Source organism: Gopherus evgoodei, chromosome 10 (assembly GCF_007399415.2).
Source record: "Gopherus evgoodei ecotype Sinaloan lineage chromosome 10, rGopEvg1_v1.p, whole genome shotgun sequence".
Taxonomy (NCBI): domain Eukaryota; kingdom Metazoa; phylum Chordata; order Testudines; family Testudinidae; genus Gopherus; species Gopherus evgoodei.
In genome coordinates this window covers 86,072,522-86,087,635 of record NC_044331.1, presented here as the reverse complement: position 1 = coordinate 86,087,635, position 15,114 = coordinate 86,072,522, and the positions used below count along the sequence as shown (strand labels likewise).

The 15,114-nt window shown below is 44.1% G+C and overlaps 1 protein-coding gene across 8 annotated transcripts in view; it reads right to left on the bottom strand.

The window, feature by feature from the left end:
* The window catches only part of PDPK1 (3-phosphoinositide dependent protein kinase 1), a 106,642-nt gene extending 92,399 nt beyond the window's left edge, over positions 1-14,243 (bottom strand). Inside the window, exons 1-2 of one of the 8 annotated variants that reach the window (XM_030579209.1) lie at positions 13,807-13,946; positions 16-285 (exon numbers count right to left, since the gene is read on the bottom strand). In XM_030579209.1, coding sequence (XP_030435069.1) covers positions 16-68 — 53 coding nt within the window. In that variant the 5' untranslated portion in view covers positions 69-285; positions 13,807-13,946. Of the gene's footprint in view, positions 1-15; positions 286-13,806; positions 13,951-14,010 lie in introns of those variants that run through there. The other 7 variants (XM_030579208.1, XM_030579210.1, XM_030579217.1 and 4 more) reach the window with 7 other exon arrangements.
* Positions 14,244-15,114: the final 871 nt, after the last annotated feature.

Here is a 15,114-nt window from a genome sequence, read left to right as displayed (position 1 = left end):
AGCCATGCTTCTCACCTCCTGGAGCAGAGCCACTCAGAGGTGGTGGTGCTTATAATCAGTCCAGGCATCCAGGTGCAGAGTCGGACAGTGACTGGCAGGGACTCTAGGGACTCCCATGACAAGCCCCGCTAGTGCAGATGCCATCACTGCAGAATTAACTCTGGCTCGGTTGTGGGTTTTCCCCTTAACACATTCCATCTTCACACATTCGTATGACTATCAGTGCCACATGGTGAGACAGGCAGCACACCATGAGCTATAAAGCCAAGGGTGGCCAACTTCGGCCTGAGAAAGAGCCAGAATTTACCAATGTACATTGCCAAAAAGCCACAGTAATACATCAGCAGCATCCCCATCAGCTAGCCCCACCCATCCACCCACCTACAGCCCCACAGATCAGTGCCTCCCCCTCCCTACCTCCCTGCACCTCCAGATCAGCTGTTTCGTGGCATGGCAGGCTCAGGGAAGGAGGCGAGAAGGGTGGAGCGGGGACAGGCCCTGTGACAGAGTCAGGGGTTGAGCAGTGGACACATTGGAAAGTTGGCACCTATAACTCCAGTCCCGATGTCGGTGCCTATACAAGGAGCTGCATATTAACTTCTGAAGAGCTGTATGTGGCTCTGGTAAGGTAAACCCTGTGATAGCTGGTAACATGTACTGTTATCCCGAGGTAATAGCAGTGAAAACGTGCAGCCATGAACAATCAGAAGAGTTGAGATGCAATGGTCCTCCAATCCTTTCCCATAAGCCTCCTTGGCACCTATTCCCTGTGTACTATCTCACCATCTACCTGTACTGCTTGTCATATCCAGATAAAGCACCAGTGAGGATACAGGGAGTGACAGCACGTACAGCATGTGTGGTCATTCTCTTGCAGGTTAGACTACGATGGTTTGTCTAATCCTGTGATTATTTAGCCCTCAGTTAGCATGCTGTGGAGACCTAAGCATGAGAGGTGAAGCAGGATAAATCCTGTGTCTTGCATCAGGATTCAGGCACATGCTCAAAGGAGAAGAACTAGCCTAAGCATCCGCTGGAACAAACTAAGATTGTGAACAAATACAAATGAACACCACAGAGCAGAGCCCTGCAAGGCCTTGTAGGATAAGGGCAACAAACAACAGATCCTGCAACACTGAACGTGTGTAGCCACAGTGCACCATACACACCTAAGCAGGATGGCTAGTGTGAGTTGGATCTTTGATAAATCTTTCCTGCCTTACACAATTTAGTTTACTAACCACATTTTAAACCTGTCCACTAAACATCTACATAAGAAACACCCTTTAGTGCTCAAAGAACTAGGGAATTTAATAGTTAAGTGCATTTACAGAACAGCTAATCAAGAACAATAAAAGGTTAATTTATTATTACGATGCTACAAGTTAATTAAGCATTAACTTGAGCAGTTCAGATCTTGGAAACCCATCCTTAAGAAGAGGGATAAGATTTCTAAGGGACACTCCAATTAGTGATGAGTTGGCCACTCTACAGCATAATCAATCAATGTAGTTGAGCCAGGTGAAAGCAAGAGAGCGACTTCCCCATTTAAACAAAATAGGACTATAGGAAATCAACAGAGGAATTTCTAATCCAATAGTAATAGTACAAAAATGTTGCCACTTAGCTTTCTCGCTACAAAAAGCATTGTTTCATAGATTATTAAGGCCCAGAGGGGACCATTATGATCATCTAATCTGAGCTCCTTCACAATATAGGCTACAGAACCTCACCCAGTGATTCTTGCATCAAGAGACTATGATTTCTGTTTGAGCTACAGCATCTCTTATCTTTTTATGTACAGACAGCAAGCGATGGAGAATCCATCGCATCCCTAAATAAGTTGTTCCAGTGAATAGTTACCCTGAGTGTGTCTAGTTTGAATTGGTGAAGCTTCAGCTCCTGACTACTGAATCTCTTTGTGGCCCTTTCTACAGAGAGCTGTGTCATAAACAGATAGCTAAGGGTTAATGTCTCTTTCACCTGAAGCACCTGACCAAAGGACCAATCAGGAAACCGGATTTTTTCAACTCTGGGTGGAGGGAAGTTTGTGTCTGAGTCTTTGTTTTCTGCCTGCCTGCTTTCTCTGAGCTTTGGAGAAGTAGTTCTGTTTTCTAATCTTCTGTTTCTAAGTGTAAGGACAAAGAGATCAGATAGTAAGTTATATGGTTTCTTTTCTTTGGTATTTGCATGAATATAAGTGCTGGAGTGCTTTGATTTGTATTCTTTTTGAATAAGGCTGTTTATTCAATATTCTTTTAAGCAATCGACCCTGTGTTGTGTCACCTTAATACAGAGAGACCATTTGTATGTATTTCTTCTTTCTTTTTATATAAAGCTTTCTTTTAAGACCTGTTGGAGTTTTTCTTTACTTCAGGGAAATTGAGTCTGTACTCACCAGGGAATTGGTGGGAGGAAGAAATCAGGGGAAATCTGTGTGCGTTGGATTTGCTAGCCTGATTTTGCATTCCCTCTGGGGGAATAGGAAAGTCCTTTTTGTTTCCAGGACTGGGAACGGAGAGGGGGAGTCACTCTGTTTGGATTCACAGAGCTTTTGTCTGTGTATCTCTCCAGGAGCACCTGGAGGGGGGAAGGGAAAAAGGATTATTTCCCTTTGTTGTGAGACTCAAGGGATTTGGGTCTTGGGGTCCCCAGGGAAGGGTTTTCAGGGGGACCAGAGTGCCCCAAAACACTCTAATTTTTTGGGTGGTGGCAGCAAGTACCAGGTCCAAGCTGGTAACTAAGCTTGGAGGTTTTCATGCTAACCCCCATATTTTGGACGCTAAGGTCCAAATCTGGGACTAAGGTTATGACAAGCTGTCTATCAGATATCTCTTCTCCATGCAAGTACTTGTGGACCATGACTAAGGCAATATTTTAGTTATGGGTAATTTTAAGTAAAAGTCATCACAAGCAGTAAACAAAAATTCACAGCCTGAGATCTGTCCATGACTTTTACTATAGTTCCCCCAACTAAAACTTGGGCTGGAGGGTGATCCAGGGGTGCTGCAGGTGAAAGGGTGGCCCAGGACCTCTTCTGGTGCTGAGGGGAGGCAGTGGCACACGGCCCAGGGCCTTTGCTGCTGGTGCTGGCAGAGGGGAGGGTTGGCAAGCTCCCTACCCAGATCCAACTGGCATGTCTGTGCAGGTCCTAGGAGGAGGGGTAGCTAGGGGGGCTCCGCGCACTTCTCCTGCCACGAGCACCAGTTCCACAGTTCCCATTGGCCAGGAACCACAGCCAATTGAACCTGCAGGGGCAGCACCTGCAGGTGCGGGCAGCGCGCAGAGCTCCATGTCCCCTCCACTTAGGAGCTGTGGGGACATGCCCATGGGAGCCAGGGAGCTCCCCCTTCCCCAAGGTAAGCACTGTCCCACACCCCAACCCCAGCCCTGAGCCCCCTTCCACACCCAAACTGCTGCTGCTGGCCCACCCTGAGCCAGCACCAGCTGCTGCAGAAGTCATGGAATCCATGACATCTGTGACAGCCTTAACCACGATCAAAGCATCTCTTACCCTTCTCCAATAAGAAGTTATATCTACTTAAGTTTAAATGTCTCACTCTAAGGCTTGTTTTCCAGATCTTGAATTATTTTGTAGCTCTTTTCTGAACCCTTTTCAATTTATCAACGTTCTTCTTGAATTATGGACACCATAACTAGACACAGTATTCCAGCAGCAGCAGCGTAATCACAGTGCCAAATACAGAGGTGAAATAACCTCTCTACTCCTACTCGAGATTTCCCAGTTACATTCAAGGATCACATTAGCCCTTGGGCTCCCAGTGTGATGCTGTAGCCAAATGTGCTGCTGATTTTCCACCATGGTCCACAAATCTTTTTCAGCATCACAGCACCCAGTACAGAGTTCCCCATCCTATCAGTATAGCCTACAATCTTTGTTCCTAGTTGTATACATTCAGCTGTATTAAAATGCATATTGTTTCCTTGGATCTGGCTTACCAGGTGATCCTGATTACTCTGTATCTGTGATGTGTTCTCTTCATTATTTATCACTCCCTCAATCTTTGGGTAATTTGCAAACTTTATCAGTGATGATTCTGTGTTTTCTTCTAGGTCATTGATAAAAACTGCCAAATAGTGTAGTGCCAAGAACCTCTCTCTGTGGGAGCCCACTAGCAACATACCAACCCAATAATAATTCCCCATTTACAATTACATTTTGAGACAGCATGCTATGTTAATGTTGTATCATTCTAGTTTATTTAATCAAAGTGTCAGGCAGTACCAAGACAAATGCCTTATAGAAGGCAAAGTATATTACATCAACACTACTGAACAGCATTTTAACATCACTGAGCACCTTAACAGCCAAGAACAGATCCCTGAAGGAGCCCACTAAACACCCCCTTCCGATGATAATTCTCCATGTACAAGATCTTAGAGATCTATCAGATAAACAGTTTTTTATTAATTTAATATGGGTTATACTGATATGTTGACACTAGCATTCTCATTAGGGAGTAGACTAAAACAATTCAGTCAGTCAAACTGCTACCTAAATAAGACCCATTTCTCTATTATTCTTCTACTCCATCCAACGTCATTAACAATTGCAGAACTGGAAGTCCTGGGATAATGAATAAACCTAAACATCTGAGAAATATCACAAAACCGTAAGTGATTAGGCTATACTGCAGCAATGCTTTATTCAGGATTGAACGGTTACCTAAAAAATCATCCGTTCCAGGTCCTGGGCACTCTTGACACTCAAAATATTCAATTATACATTTGAATGGATACAACCCACACTGGTAGCTGCAAATTTTTAAAACATAATGTAAGCCTTCAAGTTCCAGTCTCACAGATCCTCCATCAGTCTCCCCATCTCTTAAAGCAGAGGTGAGTGGAAATGCCCTAAAGTTCAGCAAACTGGTTATTTCAGATAATTGGTGAACAAATTCCAAAGGCTAAAGGTCCTAATGAAGGACACCTTGTCAGCATTTATAGCTTTAGGAGAGGAAATAATAATATCTGAACAACTGATATTTAGTAGTGCATTTTGACAAACTAGGATTTTTCTTAAAAGGGAAGGTAGACTTATACAGTAGCCATCTGTCTGTATGTGTAGTAAAGGGCTCAAAAATTGATGGATAAAACATTTCTCAGGGATACAGCTAGAAGGCAACACGAAGACATTCTTTCAAAGCAGTCCTTTTTTCAGATGTGAATTTGGTCTAATCGGTCAGTCAATCTTTATCTTATTACAAGGATTCAAGTTTAAAAATGAAGGCACCACTTAATTTCCTGAATGCAGAAACTCCTGACAAATTATTAGTATAGAAAGATGACAATATAAAATTGACAAGTATTTCACAGAACAAAACATTTTGGCTTACCAAACTCTATTAGCCTACACAATTAACCATTTGCCCTTAACTTCATCATTCTATTTCATAAGCAACATACAAGAAATGTTAATGAATTAACTGACCCTAGTTTTCAGACAAAAGTTTAATGAAGGTTCAAGTTCAGTTATTTAATAGTTCCTCAAGCTATAGTAAATACATTCAAAATCCATCCTGAAATGCTTGAGATATGAACTTTGTACTAAGCATATAAAAAGTAGGCAAGTGGCCTCTGGTTACAGAAAATAATATGAATGTTTGCATTTATGTAAGACAGAGTTGGGTTTGAGTGGTCTTGTCAAGTCCCACATCAGCCGATGGTACACCAATGTTTTTTTAATTCCATATGGCTGTAATTTAAGAACTTGCTTCCCAACACAATGGAAGCTAACAGAAGTGTGAACAGCAGAGGTGGTTATAACATTAATTTAGGTGAGAATTTAGATTAATTTTATCTCTATCTGCAGAGATATCTGTTTTAGCAAAGTTTTCATTGGGAAAGTTTTTGAAATCCAAGGCTGTGTGATCACTTTTGATGAGAGAGAAAATTAAAACTTGAGCTTTTTGATCTAAAAACTGCTATTTCAACACAATTCCACTTCATGAACCTATCTCAAAAGGTTTTGTTTTTGTTTCAATGTATAAGGAAAACAAGATTTTGAAACCTTGAAAATTGTAATAAAATGGAATTGTTATCCTTCAGCCAATCTGTAAACAAGCTACAGAGATCCTCCAAGGATCTTAATTAAATAAAATTCAAAATTTTATTTGTACAGAACACCACAGTAGACAACTGGAAAAAATGGATTGTCACAGGCACCGGCCTAGCAAAGCACTGCAGATTATGCTTAATTTTAGACATGTGATCAGTCCCATCAATTTCACTGAAACTACTTACATGCTCCAAAGTTAAGCACATACTGAGTGTTTGTTGGGTTGGGGCCCTGTGATATGTTAAAGAGCAGCTATGGATTCAGGCAGCCCCACCCTGCTGCGCCTGCCATATCAGTCTTGGAGGAGGAGCCTTTAAATGGGAGAAGCTCAGCTCAGAAGGCCCAGGCTAGAGAGGCGGACAGGCCCCTTATCCTTAGCTCCCAGAAAGGAACAAAGCAGTCATCCAAACCCCGTAAGGGGGAAGGTGGGCCAATACAGGAAGGAGCGCAAAGAAGCGGCAAGAGATCTGACTACAGACACCTTATCCACTTCTTCCACACATCTCTGAGCTGGAACCAAGGGTAGAGATAGGGACTGGGATCCCCTGCAACCTCACCAGGAAGACCAGTGAGAAGACACAAGAGTCCACAAGGACTACTTTGGCCTTGAACCAGGGCTGTCAGCCTGTGTGATGTCCTGGGACTAGTGGGTGAAAACCCTGATTCACTCCGAAAGGGATGAGACCAAAGATGACCCAGCTGTAGGGCCACGTCACAAGATGACAGGGCTCACCAGTGGACCTGGTCACAGGACTACAAAGAAAAAACCCTGCAATGCTACACTTAGCCACAAGGCAGCACACCAGGTGGTAAATCACTTTGCCACAAGCCCACACAATCCCTATCAAAATATAGGGATAAAATAAGCATCATTTAGAGTGACCAGAGCATGTTCCACTAAGGCTATGGCTACACTAGAGAGCTTAAAATGGCGCAGTTGTATCAACATAAGTGAGAGCGTAGACATAGCCTAAGAATAAGTTACTAATGCACTGACGCTATTGCACTTTGACCCTGAAGATTAGAAATATCAATGAAAATAGGAAATCGGAAGCAGATGCTTCCAATAGACATCACTATTATTAAATTAACTGGGAGCTCTGTAGGAAGATGGAGGAAAGCAAAGGTATTAAAAAGCACTTAAACGAAATCCATTCACCATCACAGAAATTTGAACATCACTGTTTTACTTACAGATCTGGATTTTCATTTTGTTTTAGTTTCTCCCTCTAAATTTGTCAGCATTCATATAGCTCATGGAATGTTTTGTATAGTATGCCCAATACTAGATTAAAAACTATGTTAACGTGAAGTTAAGGCTGAATATACTTATCAGTAATATTGGATAAAACATCACAAGGTATAATAATTATTCCAAAAACAAGCATTATAACAGGAAATTCAGAGTTGAAGTTAAGCTTTCAGTGATGCCAGGCAATATCCATACAAATAGGATTACTGCATAATAGCACTTGTGGTGGCAGATTAGAAGAAACTGATTTTTAACGACCGATGTTTTGTTCCTACCAAAATTAACTTAGTTCTTTATCAAGAGAGTACAACATTTAAGTCATGAAACCCAAACCATACAGTACAACTACATATTTCTGAACAGAACCACATTACAGATAGCTATGCTATTTTCTGAAAAATAAAGACTCCTTGTTGTTTTTGTGGATACACACTAACATGGCTACCCTGCTGACACTTGGTATACTATTTTCTGTTAATGTCTAGAATTCCAGCTTCAAATTCAGGTAAAGATTTATGCTAATGAGGGAACTTGTAGGAACATGTATACTAACTACTTACCCTCTAACCTCTTCCATTACTAAGCAAAGAACTTCAGTTTCCAGAATCTTCAGGGGCCAGAGCCAATGTTTAAAGGGCCTGTTTTATTATTTAACAATCAGACTGATCTGAAGCAGAAAGCCACAGGAATCTCCGAACACCTGTATTCAGCCTCTAACACAATTATCTAGATATGTAAATAAGTTACGAACATTTCTTACACTCTGGTTCATCTGGATCTTTAATAAACTGACCGAAACCAATGCAGACCAGAAAAGAACCAAAATAACGTGACAGCAGTAGTTTAGATCTATCACATTATACCAAATTTAATAAAATATTTTGAAAAGAATGTGATAAGCAAGTTAATCCTTGCAATTCTATAACCATAAAGAATCTGTGAAAACACTGTTAAATAAGTATATTAGTCTTTTAACCATGCTGCAAGTCTCGGCCTTGCTTCAGCACCGAGTCCTCCACCAAAGCCATTTATTGCTTACAGCATCCATTGGTCAGTAAGACTGAAATGGGCTTTAGCACAATCTTCAACGTTTCTCTACATTATGCCTTTAGCTGTTTTATCCAGTTCTTTTGCACATATCCAATTATTGGGTCTCAACTTTTTCAGGTATGCTTACTTGCCTAAAAGATATCTAGAGGAGAATGTGAAGGTAAACAAAATTGGTTGTGCTGTTTTTTCTCTTTAGGTATAAGATAGCAAAAAGTTTCCACTGCAAAAAGTGTTTACTGTTTTTAAACTTTCAAAATATCAGAAATACCAAATCTTAAGTTCCCTAGTTTTATTCTAGTACTTTTTGGAGGACACCTGTGAATAAGCTCCTTAACAGAGGGCTTTTCTTCTAAGTGTTTGTTTTTAACATACAGACTGTTTAACACAATCATTTCACATTTAAATCAGGTATCACTTGCCTGGTTTTCTGATGTCATAAACCTATGAGTTCTACAGTCATTCAGAGAATCCTTCCAAGACAGTTTGAGTTAAGGTGAAAAAAGTAGAAATTTAAAACCTTTGATTACCTTAAGTGGGATTAATAAAGAGGGTGCTATATTTACTTAAGTATTTAGACAGAGCTAACATCTTCTAAGCTGTACATAACTATCTAGTTCCTGCAACCTCTCCCCCTAATACCTATGGACTCTATTTTTGTTACTTCCTTTGGATCCTTTATCAAGGTCTCACACAGAAAAAGTTGATGAGGAACAAGCACAGTGATCCAGTCACAGTTACAAAAACTATGTGAAAATGTGTTATTTCTTGTAAGACATGGGAGGTAATAGCAATGTCCGTTCAAGAATAGGGTGGTTGTTTTTTAAGCAAACCCACCATGCTGTGGATGCAAATTTAGTCTGAAAGCTACACCACACCAAACTGTCTGTATCACTACTCTCTGATCAGTTATTTCTAACACTGGGCATGTATCTAATCATATTAAAACTACTTATTTGGCCTTGTACACATAGAATATTGAAAACGGTGTTCATGATTTTACTCCATCTTTCAACCCTAGCCTGGTTTGGGATCAAAAAAGTTTTCTCTAAATCTTTTACCAATCAAGAAGTTGACAGCCTATGTGTCAGTGATACAGGCAAAGCTGTCTACTGATAAATGAAATGTACGGGATTTTAAACAGATACTATGAACTCAAAAACAAAACAAAAAAATCTCACATTTTTCTGAAAAGTTTTATAGGTATGTTACAAGAGCTTAGTCTACACAAGAAAAAAAATTGCCATTATAGCTATACTAGTAAACACTTCTAATGTAGATGCAGATTATATAGCAGGTACAGCCAAACTTACAGATCCTCTGAGCCACATATGATAATTTTCAGAAGCTGAGAGCTAGGAACACCTTCCAGAGCTCAGGGCTTTTACCCTGTGGCTGGGTGATGGGGCTCGGGACTTTAGCCTTTTGGTAGGCGCCTGTGGTGCTTGGGACTTCAGCTAGAGCAGGGCTGAAGTCCCAAGCCCCGGCAAGTGCCTCCTGCAGGGCTGAAGCTCCTAGCCCCACCAGCCCTTCACAGGGCAGAAGCCCCTAGCCACCACCCTGTCTTCCCATCTGGTAGATGGAGACTAGTGGTGGGTGGCTCTGCAAGCCACATTTTAACTGCAAAAGTGCAGCTCGTGAACCACACGCAGCTGTTTGGCCACCCTGGTTATACAGACATAAAAGCAGTTTTGCTGATATAGCTTATACCCTAATAAAATAAACTATGCTGGCAAAAGCACTTTTATGTTAACACAAAATTGATCCAAATCAGTTTTTCCAGTTTGTTTACATATATACAAAAATTCCAGGATTATCATTTTGCATGTCACTCAGAAGCCAGTTACATCTGTAGAGTCGATATGAAGCGATAGAAACAGCTACAAACATGGTTGAGGGCTCACCGTTCAGAATATCACCATGTTGAATCATCAATGGGATTGATGGTCTGACTGCCAATTTTTAAGTTCTCAGACATTCTGACTTTACTAATTACGCCTGTGTAGTATATAGCCATGCATGTATCCCATGTCACCAGTACTAGACCACTGATCACCACCTTTACTCTACAGGTAATCTGCATGGACCAATTTCATGGGTTGTTTGAGGAATACTGAACAGATGGTGGGTTATTCAGCCCAATGGCCATACCTACCAGCTGCACAAATCTCCCAGCATAACCCTGTCAAAACACAAATCAGCACAACTACCCACACAATAAATGAAGCACTACTCTGGAGCCTAGACTGTCTGAGTCAGTGCAAAGTGATGGAAACAGCTACAAGCATGGTTGAGAGCTGTTTGATCTGAACATTACCAGGATCAGTCATCAATGGGGTTTGCAGCCTGTTACTGTCCCCTTTTTTTAATATATAAACCTAGTTTTACAAATCACACTTGTGCAACAGAACAGGCTTTCAGCTACTAATTACTGATTATTAATACAGATCCCATTTATCTGTCAGTAACCGCAGTTAAGGTTATATTGAGATTGGTATTTAAAGGACAAAAATTGAATTCATTCTCCAACATCAGCACTGTAACTCTTCAGAGGAAATTTTATTTTAAGGAAGTGGGGAAAGGGTTGTTTCTACAAAAGAAATACTTTGGGAGGAAACGCTTTAAAATAGATCTATAAAAAATTTATCCTGTTTTCCTCATGTTTCTTTAGGTTCCTATAGGTAAACAATCACCCTTTCCACAAATGCCACATCTCTATCATACAAACTTTGATAACATGCAGGGCACTTTTGAACTTAAAATTAAACTATTTTTTCCCTTATTTGGCATAACCTGAAAATTACACTAAGGTTAGCCTGCAGAAGTTACAGATTCATTCATATCATTCTTCTCTTAATAACAATTTGATTCCCTAAGAAACAATTACAAAATAAACAAACAGACAGACATCTTTGGGGGAGGTAGAAATGTCACTTTCAGTGAAAATGAGCACCGACTGGCATCAGCCTTGCTCTGCACATAATCCCCAGTGAGAATGGTCAGCATGGCTGCTGGAGTGGGCTTTGAGAGACAGATGAAACACAGGAGGAGGGTGCCATGAAGGGGGTCTTGGGAAGACAAGGGAATAACAACAACAAGAGATATACCAATCTCCTAGAACTGGAAGGGACCTTGAAAGGTCATTGAGTCCAGCCCCCTGCCTTCACTAGCAGGACCAATTCTTGCCCTAGATCCCTAAGTGGCCCCCTCAAAGATTGAACTCACAACCCTGGGTTTAGCAGGCCAATGCTCAAACCACTGAGCTATCCTTCCCCCCATAAATATAAAACTAATATTTTTCTTTAGTCCTTTTGTTGACAGTGTCTCAATGGAGATGTGGGGAGCTTCCAGTTGTAAGATCCATCCAGCACCCATCTGGTATGGATGGGTCTCCTCTTTTGGGAGGAGCATAACAATTTCTGTAAAAGAGCAGCTCCTCACACTAATTAATGCCCCTTTCCTGTATGGCAATTCCTTTCAATAATAATTACCATGGATTGAGAACAGGGATGTAAGTGAAAGTGTGGCTTCAGCTGAGAGGGGCCCAAGAAGGAGCTACACAGACAAACCATCTGTGTTCCAAAGAGGAGTTGTGCTGGGGGACCACTCTGGAGTGGAAGGGAAATGTGGAGGTGAGGAGATACACATGGGGACAGCACGGGGAAAAGTAAAGCTTGAGTTCCTCTCCCTTCCACTTCACCCTTCCCGGCTGAATCTCCACTTCCTCTCTCATCTCCCATCACCTCCTACTGGGCTGTTTAAGTTTATAAGTCGCTGTGTATAAAATCTAAAAGCTGAATGTAACACACAGAAGCAGGGAGACAGGAGCAGAGAATATGTTGTGGAATGGAGATGGGCCACCACCCCTAGCCTGAGGGTTCTAAGGGCTTTTTTTTCCACATCCCTGGGCAACAAAAGTTGATAGTTATTAACTCTTAAAAACTGCACTATAATAAACTTTGTTTGCTACATATCCCATGAATATAAACTATAACAAACACTTTGTCATCCATTTCCCTGAATCAATCAGTGCTCACAATCAGAACGCAAGTCAGCAGCTATATCTGAAAGGTTTATTTTAGTACAACCACCTGTGAGGACCCTCTCCCTCACTGCCACTGCCTATGATTTGAGGGGAAAAAGCAGGTTACAGAGTAACAGGTGGTCCCTTCCAAGACAAGAGAGTTCTAATATCCTTTCAGTGGAAGATTCCATTAAAAACAACCTCAACCCCCCATGTGTAATGAAACTAGAAGTCTACTTTCAACACCATGGTTCAATCTTTACTCTCCAAAACAGAAGCCCAAAGAAGCAGTAGTTTTCCTTTCATTGTCAGAATTAAAATCATGGAGACAAGCTCAGTTTGGGGGCATATGCTGTACACTAGAGGACCCAAATGATTCATAGAAGGTGGGCTTTTCCTCTTCCCTGGATGAAAGTGGAAATTTTAGTTTCCTAACCTAGTGACCATTTTAATCAGGTTCACTCTGTACAATGAAAGACAAAAAAATACCTTAGCGTACAAAAACTATGCAGTAATTAAGGCAATTACAAGTATTTCATACCAGCAGTTATCAACCAGGGGTACAGAGAGGTCTTCCAGGGGGTATAGCAACTTGTCTAGTTATTTGCCCAATTTTACAACAGGGTACATAAAAAGTGCTAGCAAAGTCAGTACAAAATAAAATTTCATACAGACTATTTATACTGCACTATATACTATACGCTGAAATGCAAGTACAATATTTATATTCCAATTGATTGATTTTATAATTATATGGTAAAAATGAGAGTCCGCATTTTTCAGCAATATTATTCTGTGACATGTTTGTAGTTTTATGTCTGATTTTGTAAGCAAGTAGTTTTTAAGTGAGATGAAACTTGGGGATACACCAGACAAATCAGACTCCAGAAAGGGGTATAGTAGTCTGGAAAGGTTGAGAGCCACTGTTTCACACCATGTAGTGCACAAGTGGGAGATTCCCGCAGATCCAATCGCACCCAAACCCCCCAAACACACAGCGGAGTTCCCACAGAGCCCAATGCACGTCATTCCTCTCTGGTCCCACTTGGGGGGTTCCTGCAGAGCCCTTCACCCCTGTTCTGGGGTTTGCGCAGAGCCCCTCACACCCAGAGCTCCCCCGACAGCTAGTCCCGGTCGGGTCCCGCACAGCCCCTCGCACTGTCCGCCCAGGGGCTGTTGTGAGGGGCGAACCGCACCGAGACTGCGGAAGAACTTCGAAGCGCCCTGCTGAGGCGCATCACAAGGCGCGGAGGGGCCGCCCGCACCTCGCGGCCTGGGGCCGGCCAGCCCCGCGGGCCCAGGCGTTGCGGCCTAGTCCTCCTCCCAGAAGGCACCCGCGGGCCGCAGCAGCGGCCGAGCCCGACGCAGCCCCTGCGCAGGGGGCCCGGCACGCCCCGTACTCACGAGCTGGCTGCTGGTGCTGGCCATGGGCCCGCCCGGCCGGCCCGGCCTCCCCTCGAGTCGCCCTTTAAGAGCCCAGCTCACGGCGGCGGAGCCCGAGCCAATGGGGCACCCGCATCCTCCGCCCGTGACGTCACCCACAACAGTGCCCCCTCCTCTGGCAAGGGCGGGACTTCCGCGCTACCACACTCCCATTGGCTCAGTCACCTGCTACTCACGGGCAGGCCCAGGTGTAGTGCGAGACTCTACTTCTTGCCGATTCCGCTCCTTGCAGTGAATAAACGGGAAGGTACGCTCTGCGCATGCTCAGTTGGAACGGAGACACCACTGCCCCCGTCTAGCCTCAGGATCCGCGCCGATCCTGCACTGAGTACCGCTGGGCCCCGGCCTCCTCTCACACCCACTTCCGCGTTGGCTCCGAGCCAGTACAGGATCATGGGAAGCAGCATGGCGTAGTCGCACACCTATTGGCTCCTCAGCCCAGACTCCCACCGCGCGGCTACCCGTGATGCACCTGGGCTATTTCCTCAGCCGAGCCTGCTGCTAGCCAGCCGCCGTTCAGCTGTGCCGCAGGGACCGGCACCAGCCGCAAGGCACCTGGCCCCCCGCACAGCCTGTCTGCCCAGCATGCACCGGGGCTGGACCCAGCCTGCACTGGGGGTTTCTGGGGGCTGCACCCAGCGTGCACTGGGGCTGCGCCAGCCCCTGTACGGGGGGCTCCCCGGGGCTGGACCCAGTATGCCCTGGCCAGGCGCTTTTCGGGGCTGCGCCCAGCATGCACCGGGGGTTTCTGGGGGCTGCGCTCATCCTGCACTAGGGCTGCGCCAACTCTTGTACTGGGCGCTTTTTGAGGCTGTACCCAGCATGGACTGGGAGTTTCTGGGGGCTGCGCCCTCATGCACCGGGGTTGCGCCAGCCCTTGTACTGGGGGCTTCTCAGGGCTAGACCCAGCATGCGCTGGCTGGGTGCTTTTTGGGGCTGCGCCCAGCCTGCACCGGGGGTTTCTGGGGGCTGCGCCCAGCATGCACCAGGGCTTCGCCAACCTTGTACTGGCGGCTCCCCAGGGCTGGACCCAGCATGCCCTGGCCAGGCGCTCTTCGGGGCTGCGCCCAGCCTGCACTCGGGGTGCCCCAGCCCTTGTACTGGCGGCTCCATGGGGTTGGACTCAGCATGTGCTGTCCATGTGCTCTTTGGAGCTGCGCTGGGGGCTATGCTCAGCATGCACTGGGGGTTTCTGGGGGCTGTGCCCAGTATGCGCTGGAACTGTGCTAGTCCTCATGCGCCAGGGGCCACTTGGGGCTGGGCCTAGCA